At 41.0% G+C, this 16,096-nt stretch overlaps 1 protein-coding gene across 1 annotated transcript in view; it reads left to right on the forward strand.

Moving 5' to 3' along the window:
* Window positions 1-16,096, forward strand: part of fndc1 (fibronectin type III domain containing 1) — a 150,244-nt gene that overhangs the window by 13,470 nt on the left and 120,678 nt on the right. The window contains exons 2-3 of the mRNA XM_079572628.1: window positions 5,762-5,938; window positions 10,330-10,392. Coding sequence (XP_079428754.1) covers window positions 5,762-5,938; window positions 10,330-10,392 — 240 coding nt within the window. The remainder of the gene's footprint in view (window positions 1-5,761; window positions 5,939-10,329; window positions 10,393-16,096) is intronic.

Here is a 16,096-nt window from a genome sequence, read left to right on the forward strand (position 1 = left end):
TAAAATAAGTTATGATACATTCAGAAGTGTGCAGCACATTTAATAACCACAGGCTCAGGATAAGTGATTAAAAATATAAAAATGCTGATGGGGACAGAAATTATATCAGAAAATTGGAAACTTTTCTCAGTGGATGAGTGTGATTAATAAGATATTGCTTGGCAGTGAAACTTTTTAAGAGAATAAACAAGTGGCTGTGACGTTGCAGATTTGAAAATAAAGTGACAAACAATTTTCAAGAAAGATGAATAAAAAATGTATTGAATAAACAAAATTACAAGTGGAACAATGCTAAAAAAAAATACTAATGTGAACAACATTGGCATTCCATATAAAAACGTACACATATGTAATATATAATAGCTTGTTCATTTACTCTTAATTTAAAATTAACACTATTTTACCGGACAAGTAGATTTTTTTGTCGGGTAAGTAAAAAATACCTGCTACTTGCCCTGTGTTATACCTGATATAAATAAAATGAAAAAATCCTTGTGAAAAAATCGTGGTGAGAATCCTGCATAGTGTACCAGTTTGATATGACATTTATGTAGTGTCTTAATAGAATGTATATCCAGTTCTTCAAGTTTGTGTGTGGGTGCAGTAAAGACGGCAGAACTGTAAGACAAATGAAGCTGTTTGTGATGTTCGGTGACTTGGTGAAACATAGAGAATCTAATTGTTTTTTGTGTGCGTTTTAAGGAACCGATAATACAAGATTCATCTTCCCTCTGTGCCGTTTTGCTCAAGTATGGAAAAAAATTACGCTTATGCAATGACATGACATGAACAAATACATAGAAAGATAAACCGAAGCTTAAAGTTTGTGTCTACAGTTAAAAGACCACACTGTGCTACTCATTCTACTACTACTCATTCTCGTATACCTGAAATTGTTTTACCTATGTAATTGAATACATTTTCCATTTTCTTTAAAGGATAGTAAATAAAACAACAAGAAGCCTTTTTTTACAATCCAATATTAAGCACTGATAATTTTCCAGTGCAAAGGTTTCTGTCATATTCTATGCCTCTAATTTACAGCTTCACTTTTAGGTTTGAAATTGGGTTTCAAACAAATTTATGGCAGACACGAAACAGCAGCCTCTGGGTGTGCGCTGGCATTCCTCAGATACAGAATACTTTCCACTGTTCAACTCAATCTCTCTCCTCTCTGTTGACTTTCACAAACCAACTGCATGCTGCAGGACACATGACTTTTTATAGGATATTCTTCATGAACTTTGCTTTACTTTTGATGGTCGATAAGTTATTTACAGTTATAATTTGGCTTCCTGTGACTAACGCCCTCTGCTGGCAACAATGAGGAGTTAAGGCTTGTGAAGCTGCATTATGGAGCTAATAGAAGCGCTGTACCCTGGACTTATTGCTGACTGGTTCAAAAGAATAGCAGCCAGATTTGTAGGGGAGGCCATTTGAGCACTAAAAAGATATGTTCTTCATGTGGGAATGGCATCATAGCATTGGTAAAAGCTCCAAGAGGCCAAATCTAACATAGTATTTGTCAGACTGTTAGTTCTTGGACAGCAGTGGGACGTCTGCTTTGTTCTGGAGGGATTTGGGTTCATCAGAACTTTGTGCGTCTGTTGGATCAGTGTTTCCATAGAGGCCCAGATCTCGCACCACGTCACACTGGGATGAACCTGATTGGAAACAGGAGGACACTGACTGAAGTATGTCCAGGCTTGTGTCAAAGGAGCTAAACTAAATATGATAATACTGACCCCTTCTTAACTACATTGTTGTCAGGACAGAACAAGAGGGAAACAATAGCAACCTGTTTCTGCATGTTGCTTTTCTATGAGAGGAAGTTAGGAGGATGTAGTTGGACTGACAGAGAGAGGAATAGTAGAATGTATCGTGTGTTTGTTACGTTCATGGTGGAATGAGATCTTTAATATGAGCAGGACCAGCAGGAGCTGGGATTTGAATTAGCAACCTCTCCATTATAAGATGACCTGATCTTCTAAGCCACTGTTGTGGTCCAGAATATTGTTTTACTATCTCAACTCATTTCAAACATCCCTGTTCTTCACATGAATGAGTTCATAAGCACATTTCAAATGTCTGATTTTACAATATACTGAAGGAAGACAAAAATAATGAATTCCCTTCAGTAAGTGACTCAGTCATCACAGACGTATCTCTTACATCACCAAAGCATCATAATGATGGCAAAATAAAGATGCTTACTCCTTCATTTAGCCTACTACCTAAATCATCTACCTCCACTAACTGGAGGATAAGACATTGTTGTGCACTTTTGTAGTTTTCTTATTTAACACTATGATCCTTCAGCAGCACATCCGTACGAAACACTGAGAGTCCTTAAAGACTGTTGCCATCTGCACTGTGACAGTGGGAGCCAGTCAGACACAGCTGGGAGCACACCTGCTGACTGCCACACTCAGAGCGGGTTAGTGTTCAGACTGCAGAGGAAAACCCCGGGGGAGCCCACAGTAGGCCATGAGGTGCACAAACCACACTTTGTGACATCTGTCCACTATTACTTGGACGAGCAGCACCAGTGCCACAAGAGTGACCTCTAATAGCTCAACACAAGGCTGCAGTTATTTATTTATTAATGGGACACAATGTCTGTCCTTTGGGAGAGACAAATGATCTAAAGGTGATATGTACAGGGCCACCCCACCCAGAGTGGCACCAAAGAGCAAGTTTGAAAAGTTTGTCAGCTTAGAGTCTTCACAATGTCTTCCTCGGTCAGGTTTTTATCTTGTATCGTGTCCATGGGTTGAAGTTGACCTCTACAAACATGTTCTGAAATGCATGTATTTCAGCAGTTCAGTGTTCAAAATATGTACTGTGAAATGAACGTGATTTTAAAAAACTTTCCATCCCACATATAATCATAATGTTTGTCAGAAAAATAGCGATTAGACCCACCCACAGCATTGAATACAGCTGTTTCAGGTTCATAGTGTCACACTTTTACTGCTTGTTTTCAGTAATGTTATCAGTATGGGATAATAGTAGTGTTCATGTGAAATAATGTCTGCCATGTTGTGCTGCAGAAGAGAAGCACTATTAACTTTCTCACTTCATAATTTGGAAGTTGGGGGTTTGACTCCTGGACAGGTAACTTAGAGTTTTATAAAATTGCTGCACAACTTTGTAAGAAACAGAGATATTTGGTTATTTGCTAATTGTAAGATTCAAGATCTTAAGCTACAACAGTTTTGGTTATCTGAAACAAACGTCTTGGGGTTTTTTTATTCTTTGTTTTCCACGACTCAAGCCAAGTAACGAGATACGAAGCTTTGCACATCCAACCAGATCCACATTTATTTATGCTAGCCGAAAATTAGTTTGCATTTCTGAGCTGCTGGTTCTCATGTAAGTTTCCTTTTTGCCAAAGCCGACACCCGTTTCTGCCAAGTGTAATAAATAGAAACGGAGACTTCAGGTTGAACAGTAGTCTGAAATTGTAAAGTCGAAAAGCATCAAACTGTTTGTCTTGTATAAAAAGTGGAGTGAAGGTGGTGTAGGATTTAGCAAAAAACGAAGGCTGAAATTGAAGCTATAAATATATATAGTCCACATCGGGTTTGATCAAAAACATTATTATAACAGATGAAGATAGTGTTTTCATACTGCATATACTTTTCCAGTCAGTGACAATAAGTAAGTAGTGCACCGTTTGGAATTTCTCACATTTCTGCCTAAATTGGTCACTAAATGTGGTCTGATCTTCATCAAAATCACAGGAATGATTAAACAGTGCCTGCCTGAACTAATACCACCCAAACATTTACATTTGATCATATTTTTATTGGCCACAACATGTAAACATTCACAGGAGAGCGTGGAATAAGTAAGTACACCGCCTGAATCTCACTGAATTGCAGCAGTTTTGTAAAGAGGAATGATCCAAGATTCATCCTGATCGTTCTGAGCGTCTAATTTGCAAATACAGAAAAGCAGTTATTGCTGCAAAAGAAGGATCAGCAGATATTTAATACAGAGGTGCACTTTACTTATTCCGAACACAACACACAACGTCATGTGTGGAGGAAAAATGGAACAGCACATCAACATCAAAACCCTCTCCTCACTGTGAAGTCTGGAGCAGGAGAATCATGGTGTGGGGCTGTTTTGTTGCCTCAGGTCCTAGACAACGTGATATCAACAATATAAAAAATAATTCACAAGTTTATCCAGATATTTTGCAGAAAAACCTGAGACATTCACAACAGCATGGAATAAGTAAGTGAACCGGTGTATTAAATAGCTGCTGATCCTTCTTTTGCTGCAAAAACTGCTTTTCTGTAGTTGCAGATTAGACGCTCACAACAATCAGGATGATCGATGATGAAATATATAAAAACTTTATGTTTTTATATTTGTAGCTCTGTTTTATTGCCTTAATGTTCGGTGCAGCCCTGTGAGGCAACTCCTGTTGTGATATTGGGCTATACAAAACCATTGATTGATTGATTGAATCTTGGACCATTCCTCTTTACAAAACTGCTGTAGTGCAGTGAGATTCAGGTGATGTACTTACTTATTCCACAGATTATTGAAGATCATTCCCTTAATCTGCAAAGTTGTAGATGGCAGGAGCACAGGGTTAAAAAACTAAAGCGCAATTCGGCAGCCGCTAGAGGATGACATGTGAGAATTTAAAAAAATCCTGTCCCGTCCCACTCCCGTTCTGATCCGGCATGTTTTACAAAGTTTTTAAGATGCACATTCAGTCAATAAAAGCCACATGTTGTGACTGAAATAACCAGGGCTACATTATTAGTCTAACCACCAGCATTATTTAAATAAAGTCGTTCAGGCAGTTTCAGTTTAATTTCACAGGGGCAGTGGAACATGACACCTCCCCTTTAAGATCGCTGTCCCTTTAAGATCCCCAGCCAAAGGCCCTGTCCTCGTATCACACACAGCTTTTATCACACACGGAAACTAGTGGCTGTGAAGTTTACTTATTTACTTCAGCGTTCGTCTAATGCCACTGTGTTCAGCACCAACACATGTCCATCTGTCCGCCTCGACAGCGGCTCCAGCCCCACACACCCTCGTGAGGGAGAGAGAGAGAGAGAGGGCGGCGTGTTTGGGTCGACAAGGGGATGGTGCGCAGAAGGCAGGAGGAAAGGGAAGAAAGTTAGCGCTCATTTGTATTTAATCGATATACGATAAACTCCCGCCCACTCATGGTGATTTTTCAATCCCAATCACGGGATCAATAGTGAAATTCACTACCGTGACAAATCAGGACAAATTGTCATCCTCTAGCGGCCCCCTAGTCGCCTGTGCCCAGGGTCGGCCCTGTGTCCGAGTCTCATTCCCCCACTACTGGATCCTCATTTGGCGATGCTTTTATCTGACATAAACGCTGCGAGTGCATTCATGGCTTCTTTTCCCTCTGATGCGTTGGCGTTCGTGTCAAGAGCTTTCAATGCTGCTTTTGATGCCTCGAGGAGTGTAGAAACAGGGGTAGAAGCTCAGTAAATGAAATAATGCAAGCGTCATTTGTTATTTTCCTCTGAGCCTCGTTTAGTTCTGTGTTTTATCAGAGCTGTGTGGACTCGGAGGCCTCACAGCGACAGGTGCCCGTCTGCCCCGCCCACTATCCTCCCTCCAGCTGAGCGGTTTCATAGAAAAATTATAAGGCCAGCAAGACCTTCTCTGCAAGATTGTACACGTCTTTGAACAATCGTAGAAATATCGTCCACCCCTACGGTGAAATAATCCATGATGTGTTGCTGTGCTGCAGATAAGCCCCTGAAGAAGGCGTCCTCAGCGGAGAAGACCCTGAGACCGGGGTGGGAGTCATCCATCCTTCTGGATGGGACACCGGTGGATCGCTTTGTGGTCAGCTCCAGGCCCGGACGCTCCCACCGCTTCACCAAATGGGACAGGGACAGTCGGACCAACCCTTTTGAGGATGTGGGTAAGGTTAAAAGCAAAACTCGAGTGTTTTGGGAAGAGTGTGGCGTTTTCAGGAGGCCCCCAATCACGAAGGCTGTGGTTCTTGCCTTTTTTGTTGATATTTCAGTCTTTTCTCCAATGATAGTGCTCCTGAATGTGCTTAAATGGAAACTTGGAACTGAATTTTGATTGTCACATGTACATTTGCAAACCCAGTCACATTATTATTGCAGTTTGATCTTCCACAATCATTCAGCCCTGGATTGTTTATTATCTCTTTATTTGATGGGGATAGTATGTGTTATTGAACATGCAAACGCCACACCAGACCCACTGTCATTCATACATCAACAGACACTGGAGAGAAGGCTTAGTTTAGGTTTGTTTTTTATTTGAAACAGGGACAATATACATTCACGTCAGACAGGAGAAATGTTTTGTGTCTGGTTATAATGCTCAAAAGGGAAGATAGAACATTTTATAAAACGCTAAATTCATTCATTCAAATTACTCTTGGATTCAGAATACACAATTAATCACAATTTTACGGTTGCAATGAGCAAAGTGCAGAGGTTTTGTCCATCTAATCTGCTCTGCAAACAACCAAACACCCTGTCTCCTTGAGGTTTTATGTGTAAACTTTACTAATCGTCAAATCCTGTTGTTCAAACCACTGCAGGTTCTCAAATGCATCAGAGACTGGGACCAGAGCATACGTTTAGTCTTTAGCCAATAGTAATGCTATTGGACATTGTTTTAAATGTGCACTGTGAATTGAATTGAATCTGGATTTGGAAAAATAGACAGCAAATCTAAACTCAACTGCCACACTTTGTGTTTAAAAAATGCAGCTATAAATTTGAGTCTTTTAGTTTATGGTGAGAGCGCTAGAACATGGCTCTTGTCTTTTCCTAAAGCCTGACAAGAGCAGAGCCAATGGTGTTGTACAGCTGTGTGAAACTACAGCAGTCCTATGAGGGCATGACTTCACTCTTGAATCTGTTCAACTCTGCATTTGCCAGATTATAAACTTCTGTGATGCTTGATTGATCTTTTTTGGAAGGACCTTTCGCAGGTTTCCATTTGAGAGTGGTCAGTGCAAATCATCCCCGTTTTTTGTATCAAATGAGTATTTCACAGCGAGAAGTACTTCCAAAGATTGAAGTAAAACATCCACAATGCACTCAGTCTAGACCAGGGGGTCCCAATGTGGAGGTCGGGAGATATTTTCAAGACAATATTTAATCATTCATCACAGTGAATTAGCCGTGTTTTGATTGAAAGCAGTATTTTAGTGAACTGAGAAAACAGCAAACCAGATTTTAAATATTGTGCACCTGAATTTATTGTAATTACCAATAATATTTGACAGTGAGTGGTCCAGAGTTGTTGGTCTGATGATTTTTGGGGTCGTGGTCCGAAAATTCCCACATGACTGAGAGCCTATTCATTTGTCAAATATTGTATTTTGCATTTTTTTTTGGTCGGGCTTCTCAATTTGTGATTTATTTATTTTCTGACAGATATTGCAATTCTATTTAAATAATTATGTATATTTCTGTTTTATTTTTCATGCATTTGTGTTTTAACAGAAAAATACAAGCTTCTACAGCTGCTGCTGAACATGTTCATTTATTACACATTCATAATAAAGGAAAGATCAGAAAAACCCGAGTCAGTACAACAGCCCCGAGGAGTAAACTACGAAGCAGGATGAGAGGGTTAGGGCTAAGTTTAGCGCTAACCCTGGATAGCTGGATAACGTTCTGGCTGGGTAAATCTCCATGGAAACATAACCTGCAGTGGACCAGCTTTAGTTCCAGCTTAGTTATAAGAAGACGACTCTTTGACCAATCAAATCAAAGAAGCGACATCATGTTGTAACTTTTCCAACATGGGGCTGACGCAGATTTTAGATGACGACAGGAAAAGGGCTCATTTCTCATTAACAGAATAATGCGAGTGTTGCATTTTAGTTGTAACAAAGATAACAAACATAAACATATATGTTCGGTTCAGACTTGTGTTCCGTAAAATGTTTGAATTTGAAAGTATTGTAGCTTCATAATGAAAACAACACAGCTAAATACTGAATAATGTAAGTTTAGTGGATCACTTTGTTGAAATATTGGTAGGGGGTACTCGGGGTGTAAATGAACTACACGAGGGGCACATGAGACAAGAAAGGTTGGAACCACTGGTATAGCCCTCTAATGTAGTTCTGTATCTTACCTGTTTGTGTCCGCACTGTGTTTCCCATCGTTCAGATACTGACAACTACTTGTGAGCAGGGATTATGTAAGCTGACGCCTACTGGATGCAGTGGTTTTAAGTTTCATAAACTTTTCCTTGGATGAGAGAGCTGAATGGGCTGAATGAGCTTTGGCGACGACAGACTTTGTGAACAGTTCCGCTTTTCTCAAATCCACAAACAATTAAACTCCCACTCTTCTTTGTTAACAACTCCTCTGCATCCTCTTGTGCTCCTTCAGCCAATATCAGCAGTCACCAATAAGACTTTGCACAGCACGGCACATGTTGTTTGTTACTAGCGGCGAGAATAGTTTACAGTGGAGTTTGTTTACAGTGCCCTACTCCTTCGCTCATTGTTTTCTCCCTATATCCAATGAAGGTTATAGTCCCAAGCCATTATTTAGCTCTTAATGGCTTTATTAGTGTCCCCCTAAAGCTACATAGTAAAATGTAACACCGATCTTTATTCCTTTTCGTTAGTTAGTTGACTTAGCCTTAGCCTGTTTTTGTCATTATTCCATTTTCCTCCGTCCTTGGCATCCGTCAGCCAAAGCAGTCTTCTTTTCCACATCCAAAATCTGGCCCAGCTCTTCTAACAATCCCCTGTGTTGTGGTTACGCTGTGGTCAGAAGCGTTTGTCGCCAAGTCGTGACGCCATGCATTGTCGTTTTCACCGCGTGTTTACCATCGCCGGCAATCAAAAACGCGTCTTTGAGTCGAGAGGATTCGCCCGTGTTCGTGTTTACGGTAGTTGGGGGCGGAGGCGGTTCCTGCGGTTTTTCTGTTCCTCCGTAAATCTTTTTCGGGGCTAGCTGCGTCTCCGGTGCTGTCGATCTGTTCCAGAAATTGTCCTTTTGTTTTTTTGCAGATCGAGAGTTGTTTCCCCCTGAAACAGCATGAGAGCAGCGGCGTCAGGCGTCGTAAATAACACCGCATGGACTTTACAACATTGACGTCTGGCCAAAAATGCAGAAAAACTCAAGATGTTTTTGTGCTTTTTGGAAGCACTTCGGGCAGATGCAGACTGATAAGAGGATTTCAATCATAAACCACGAGTCGGGCATCGCTAGAAAGTGGAATTGCGGTCGTAATGTTGTTGGTTTTATCTGAAATCTCTTGGCTGGCTGGCTCTGGCATTCTCAGCTGGAGGGCTCAAAGTTGGAAGGTGAAAGTGGGTCAAACTCCTTCTCTGTGTGGGTTAGGAATGGATTGCTGGAAAATAGCATTTCTTCCATCAGATAAGCAACGTGTATGTTTTTGAATCAGGAATCAGTTCACAGCGCACACTTTAAAGAGACGTATCAAGCAAAATCAACTTGTTTGACCATGTTGTAATGTTCCCTCATCAAAAACGATGCCTGGAGTAATAAACTTTATTAAACAGGCAAAGAAGACGATTGAAGGCGAACATTGTGAGGATTGTTGTTTTGGGGCTTCAGAGGAGGCGACGAACTCTCAGGCTTTCAATCCCACTGACCTAAATGATAGAAGGCATAGAAAGTAGTGAGATATGGTATGATATGGTATTATCGTGTTGTGTGGTTCGCAGCTACATGGGAACATGATAAACACACTTTGGATTATGGGCTTGAAAAATGCAGAGGACTGTTTCGTGTTTTACCATTGACGGTATATAATAACATCTGTTCCGGATGCCTCCTGGCCGCCTCCCTTGGGAGGTGTTCCGGGCATGTCCTATTGGGAGGAGGCCCAGGACACGTTGGTGGGACTATGTCTCTGAGCCAGCCTGGTCTCGCCTCGGGGTCCACTCAGCACAGCTGGAGGAGGTGTGCGTGGATCGGAAAGTCTGGGCATCTCTGCTCAGACTGCTGCCTCCACAACCCAGCCCCGGATAAAGCGGGAAAAAATGGATGGAAGGATGGATGGATGGATGGATAGATGGATGGATGGATGGATGGATGGTATATAACCAGCAAATACAGATCAGAGAGCATCAGCAGTAGAAGAAGAAACGGCCAAAGTTAACGAGATTATTAGTAACTGTGTAAATGTCGTGAAATAGTACTCCAAGAACATTTTTGACGAGGGAACAATGTTATATATTTGCCTGAGACGTCTCCTTCAGATATTGTTCTTATATGATTGCAACTATATCTGTGAATGAGGCTGATCCTAACATCCCTTATGTATCTGCTGCAGATCCCGACTGGTTGAACCTAGACGGCTTTGCGGTGTTGAGCGCTGCACCTGTCAACTCCGCAGGTAAACTCTGTCTAAAAACATCTTGACTTGAGGTTGTCCATGTAACTGTGTCTGGTCAGCTCCTGTGCTCTGGGCGCTGCCTTGTCATGTGAAATATCAGATGAATCGCTGAGTGTGATGAGATAATTCCTCACCGGTGCTAATGCCCTGAGGCAGTTGTCTAAGTTTCCTCCTGACCTCACCCCTGAGAGCGTTTCTGAAAACACAGTCTGACTCATACGTCCCGTGTGCTCAGGTATGTTTGCCTTGTATTTCAGCCAGGTTTTCAACTTCTGCTGCCACTTAGACTAAGTACTTCATTATCACTGTCACAGGCTTCGGAAAGTTTGGGAGGTTTTAAAATATACAGTGAGTTATCATATTACTGTCAGTGCTCGTTTTTCTCCTTTGATAAGACACTGTCGCTGACAAATGGGCCACGTTTTCTTTATTAAAACCAAATTCACAAAGCACTGCACTCTAGGGTTACAATTCCTAAAATGCTCTGACGAGGATAGAGACAGGGATGCCGGTACTTTAGTCTGACTATTTTATTTGAGTAACGAGTAATCTAATGCATTTCTAAACCAGTAATCAGATTAAAGTTACTTTTCCACGTCACTGCACGTTACTGTTTTGTTTTGTAAGAAGATATTTGCGTAATGTATTCGACAAGTCACATTTTCAGTGTGAGGACCACGGCACAAACATAAACAACAGGAGGAGGAGAGAGAGGTGCGTTTTCTCTTTGGAAATACTACATAGTCACTATTTTGCGTTTGTGACAGCTAAAGATGACAATATTCAGGCTCGTAACTTAAATGCAGTATTTTCGAAAGTCTAAAGAGCTCAGCACTTTAGTATTTTGCACTAGCACCTATTTTGATAAATACAGCAGATAGTGTCATTCTGCTTTGGGGGGATTTGCTTGTCAACAAAAATAAATAAATAATAGAACTTGTCATTCTTGTTCTGCACATTAAATGTATTGAATGACCTTCATATCAAAATACGTATTGAATCATGACAATCCCTAATAAACCCTACACAAATCACACTACAGTAAAGTAACGCGTAAACTTAGTTACCTTCAAAATCAAGAAATCATTTTGAAGTCAGTCAGATTACTTTTTCCAACACTGGATAGAGCAGAGCTTTGGGAACTGTTTTCAAGGCTTTAACGAAAGAGCCCCATCATTCTGAAGTCCAGATGTGGAGCCAGGCCAATGGTCACAATCACCTGCTGTAATATAAACCTATTGACTGGAGAATATGTATCCGATATAAAGCGTTTTTAATGATAAATCTAATTTTATGTAACCTGGATTAATAAATCAGGCCCTTAGTGTCTTAGCTATGAAAAAACCTAAAAAAGTCTTCCATAAAATGTTTTAAAAGTAGTAGGGGTGCTGAAAACATTGATTCGGTGATATGTCGATATTTAAGCATCTATTTTGGGGGAAATAATAATTACAACGTCTCTCTTTGGTCCTGCACTTTTACTCCAGCCCGCTAGATGGCAGCGCACCGCGTAGCCTGCTTGAGTGACACTAGAATCTAGTGAGAGTTAGAAAAACACAGGAAAGTTAACCATGGAGTAGAAGGAGCTAACGAGACGCTCCGGGGAGAGCCACCAGCTTTGTTACTGAGTGTGTTGCCGCTGCGTTCCTCTCCCCCTTTCTCCACTTCACCGTGTTCTGGCACATTGTTTTATCACTCAACTAAGCAAAATGGATTTATCTTCATAGCATTTTATTACGGAAATAAAATGAAGCCGAGGGGAAACTGTGAACTGGTGCAGTGGCAAGAAGTGCCACTGCACTAGTTTGACACAAGTTTAACATGAGCCTGCTGCATTTAGTTTCCCCTTGGCTTCATTTGTTCAGTTATCGTAAATGTAATCATAATGTTAGTCCAACAAAATTTAATTGATTCCATCCATCCATGTTTTGTGCGAAGTAAAAAATAAAAAAAGAAGAAAATGGGAAGAGTGAAGAGGAGAATTGTCTTTAAAATGGATCAGGAGCGGGTTAGCCCAGGACAGCTCGTGTTGGATGTTTTGGAGATCCAGTGAGTTCTCAGCAGCTTCTCAAAGGGTGCAACATGAAGTCATTTTGCCGGCTTGTTTCAAAAGCATGTTGGCATATTCATTTGTTTCCACACAGATACAATAACAAAGTCTCTTTGAAATCCAATCCAACTCTGCGCTGTTTTATTGTTAAAGATGAGGTAACCACTGCTTTTTCTTGTACATTTGTGCTGCCACCTTTTAGGGCTGTGCAGTTGTTCAAAATGTAATCAGACTCGCATTATTACCTTTGGTCAATCTCAATGATCGTCATGGGGCTTTTGAACGCTGAGGTCTACGGCCCGTTATGTTGCAGTGACACCATATGGTTTGGAGTTTGGAGGAGACAATGGGAGACTTTTGTGTGTTAAACAATACTACAACGGAACGCACGCTTTTTTATTTCAGCTGAGGTTTATTTATCTTGTCTGTGTCCATAAACCATATTAGTAAAAGTCCTTTTTATTTGTGCCTATAATCAAAAATCCACAGACCTATAAAGGGTAAACACAGTCATTTGTGAAAGAAAAGAGAGACCACACCCATTGTTTATCCATTGCAAACACGAAAGAGTCTAAAGTCTGTTGCAAGGGCAGTTCCAAACTTGTGTTTAACTGACAACCAGGATGTATGGGAGGTATTGTGAGAGCTACAAACAAGTTGGGCCTGCAGCCACCAGTTCATGCTCGAATGCCTCCTAACTTTCTCGGCTTGAAAATGGTCTTTTATTGGAAATATCATAGCAGACTCGCACTCCTCGGCCCAAAGAAAAGCACAGCAGTCCCTTTTAAAGCTTTCTGCCACTATAAATGATGGAAGGAATCGACATTTGGATTATCTTTGTGGAAAGTGCAGGCTACTAGTTTATGTAAAATGTGTCCAAGTGCTTTCAAAAGCCTCAGTTTTCTTCCCCTTTAGGCTAGCCCGGTGGCTTGAGTGATTTGGTTCTATGGCATGTCTGTGGTTGGAGGCTCGCCCCGTTGCACCTCAGATGATTAGCTTCCAGGAACAGAGCGAGCAGAGGGGAGAATGCAGCGGTCAGGGGCTCTCTGACCTGCGCCAGACTATGCTACAGCGACAAGATCAAAACCAAATGTGTTAGACCACTAATGCATGACACATGTTACATAAGAAATTGGCTGATCATTATTTTTTGCAACATGATTTATCTCACTATTTCAGTTAGAAAAGAGTGTAAGATAATGGGTTATAAAGTTTTGTTACATCGCTGCCATTTTTTTGCCGCTGCTGTCTCCCAGAAAAAAAAGGATCATATTTGTATTGCAGAGTCATCTTGGCCGCCTTTTGTGCACCACGTGAATATCAAACATGTCAATATTTGTGATTAAGTACGCATGGGAAAGACGCCGTCGCAATTTTGTACTTATTTCTTGTCAACAGGACATCATGACAGTTTGAAAACCTGACAGAAAATTACACTGAATTCACATTATTGGCATGTGGTCTTAAAGGAACAGGCCACTGTTTTTACATAGTGAGATATGTTCCTACCATAGACTGTAAATATAATGGATGTCTTCTGCTCACTCCTCCCCGTTTACCACAATGACCGCGCTTGAGGGGGGAATCATGACTGATTTACAGACTCCCCCTCCCCAGCTCTGACGAGGGATCTTCACTGTAGACTCGGCCCTTGCCTGACGTGTAGATCGTGCTGCTCCAATGCTAACAGTCCGACCCTCATTAGTATGAGATTTCTACATTTTTTTTACGAAAACCGGCCTGGTCTCTTTAATTGTGACTAACCCAGCGTTATCACAGGAGGAATATCTAGCTCTAGATAGGTCCAAAAAAATTGGGACCAGGCTTTAAAGTTGTTTTTAAAGTGTCTAAAGTCCAATGCTTTTCAATAGGGGACTAGCGGCCATACAGCGGTACTACAGCAATGGCGGCCTCTAGTGTCGTCAAAAAGCAGAGCAGCCAGCGGCCATTGGTTCCTACCTTAGCTTTGACGAGTTGATGCGTAACTATCTGGTGTTTGTGCGTGTGCTCAGTCACGCAAATTTTGTTAGCATTTAGCCTCTTCCAGCAAAGATGTAGCTCCGAACTGAGGTGAAGATAGAAGCTACCAAGCTGTTCCACATTTTCTCTATTTAAAATATCAAGTAAGAAATTAAATATAGGAAAATAAATTATGAGTATATATATATATATATATAAACTAAAACTCTTCCTCACCCTCCGCGGGCGGTCTCTCTTTTTCCTCCTGCTCGGGTCCTCTACCAGAGGCCTGGTATATATATATATATATATATATATATATATATATATATATATATATACATATACATACGTATACATACGTACATACAAACAAGATCCTCAAGTTCACTCTTCTGACATGGGGCGGTTCATCAGTCCTGCTGCACCACGACTCAGAGGAACTGAGGCATACATTACTTTAAAGCAGATGCACGTTTTTTCATGGTAATTAGAAAAAAGTATTTTAGAAAGTGAATTACTCTTATATAGCAGCTTTCCAGTCCGTTTCCATTTCTTTTCACTGTATCTATGAACTACTCAAGTTTCAGTAGTGATTCTTACATCCAGCAAGTATGAAAGTTCAGTCTGAAGCAGAATCTCCACGACTTCCTTCTTCACTGGTCAGTCTGTGACAGACTAAAGTGCAATGAGGCCTCAGCCTTTTTACTGAAAACAAAGAGCAGATTGTATTTACAGTCATGTTACAGTACATCATGTCACTCATTTTGTCTGACTGAAGTGTAACTCTGTTGGTTGGACACTTGATATTAATTATTATAGCTTTATTAGTGAACTAAATGTGTGCCAGTCTTCAGTTTTAGTGGGAAATTAATAGAAGACATAAGACATTTCCCATTTAGTCTTAATTTAGTCTTTGGAAGGTCAGACTTTCATTACATATTTAAGAAGTGTTACTATTTGCACTTTTTTCAGTCCGGTATATTTGTTGCAAAATCACCAGTCTGAATATTTTATGAGGTACTTGGTGTGAAAAAGCTTTAGGAGTTGAGTTTTGGCGACAGTGTGGAGTGATTTTGGTATGAACTCTGGTCAGGGTTAATCTCTGTCTGAATGGACTAGTGCAGTCTCCTGGCCAGGCCATAATGAAGTAACAGACACATTTTATTGCAGTAACATACAAGCGCGTCGCCGTTGAAGAGGTTTCCATGGTTAAATAAGAATGGCAGATGTTTGAAATTACTGGAGGAACTGAATCAGTGCTGTCAGAGCCGCTTCCACCGGAGTGCTCCAACTCAGCTGTGTTGGCAGACGGTGACAGACGTATGTGTTACAGTGAGAGCGGCTCGCCAAGTCTGGATAACACACACCCTTTATGTGGATTTAGACACTCACTTTTATTATTATTATGGATTTTCCTTGTAAAAGCGCCGTCTTTTAAGGCATGATACGGTGCGAAGTCTAGGGACACATTTGATGGCACTGGATTTGCCATTATTTGAGATGTGATGGTGGTTTTGGAGAATTTTATTGGTCTGGGAAATAGTCCGTCATAAGTTTAATCAGTGTGGTCGACGGTGGCGCAGTTGGTCGAGCGGGTTGTCTCATGATCGGAAGGTCAGGGGTTTGAATCCCAGCTCCCATAAATGCACACTGTCGTTGTGTCCTTGAGCAAGACACTTCACCCTACTTGCC

The sequence above is a fragment of the Gobius niger genome (genome assembly GCF_951799975.1).
Source record: "Gobius niger genome assembly, chromosome: 15".
NCBI classification, from domain to species: Eukaryota; Metazoa; Chordata; class Actinopteri; order Gobiiformes; family Gobiidae; genus Gobius; species Gobius niger.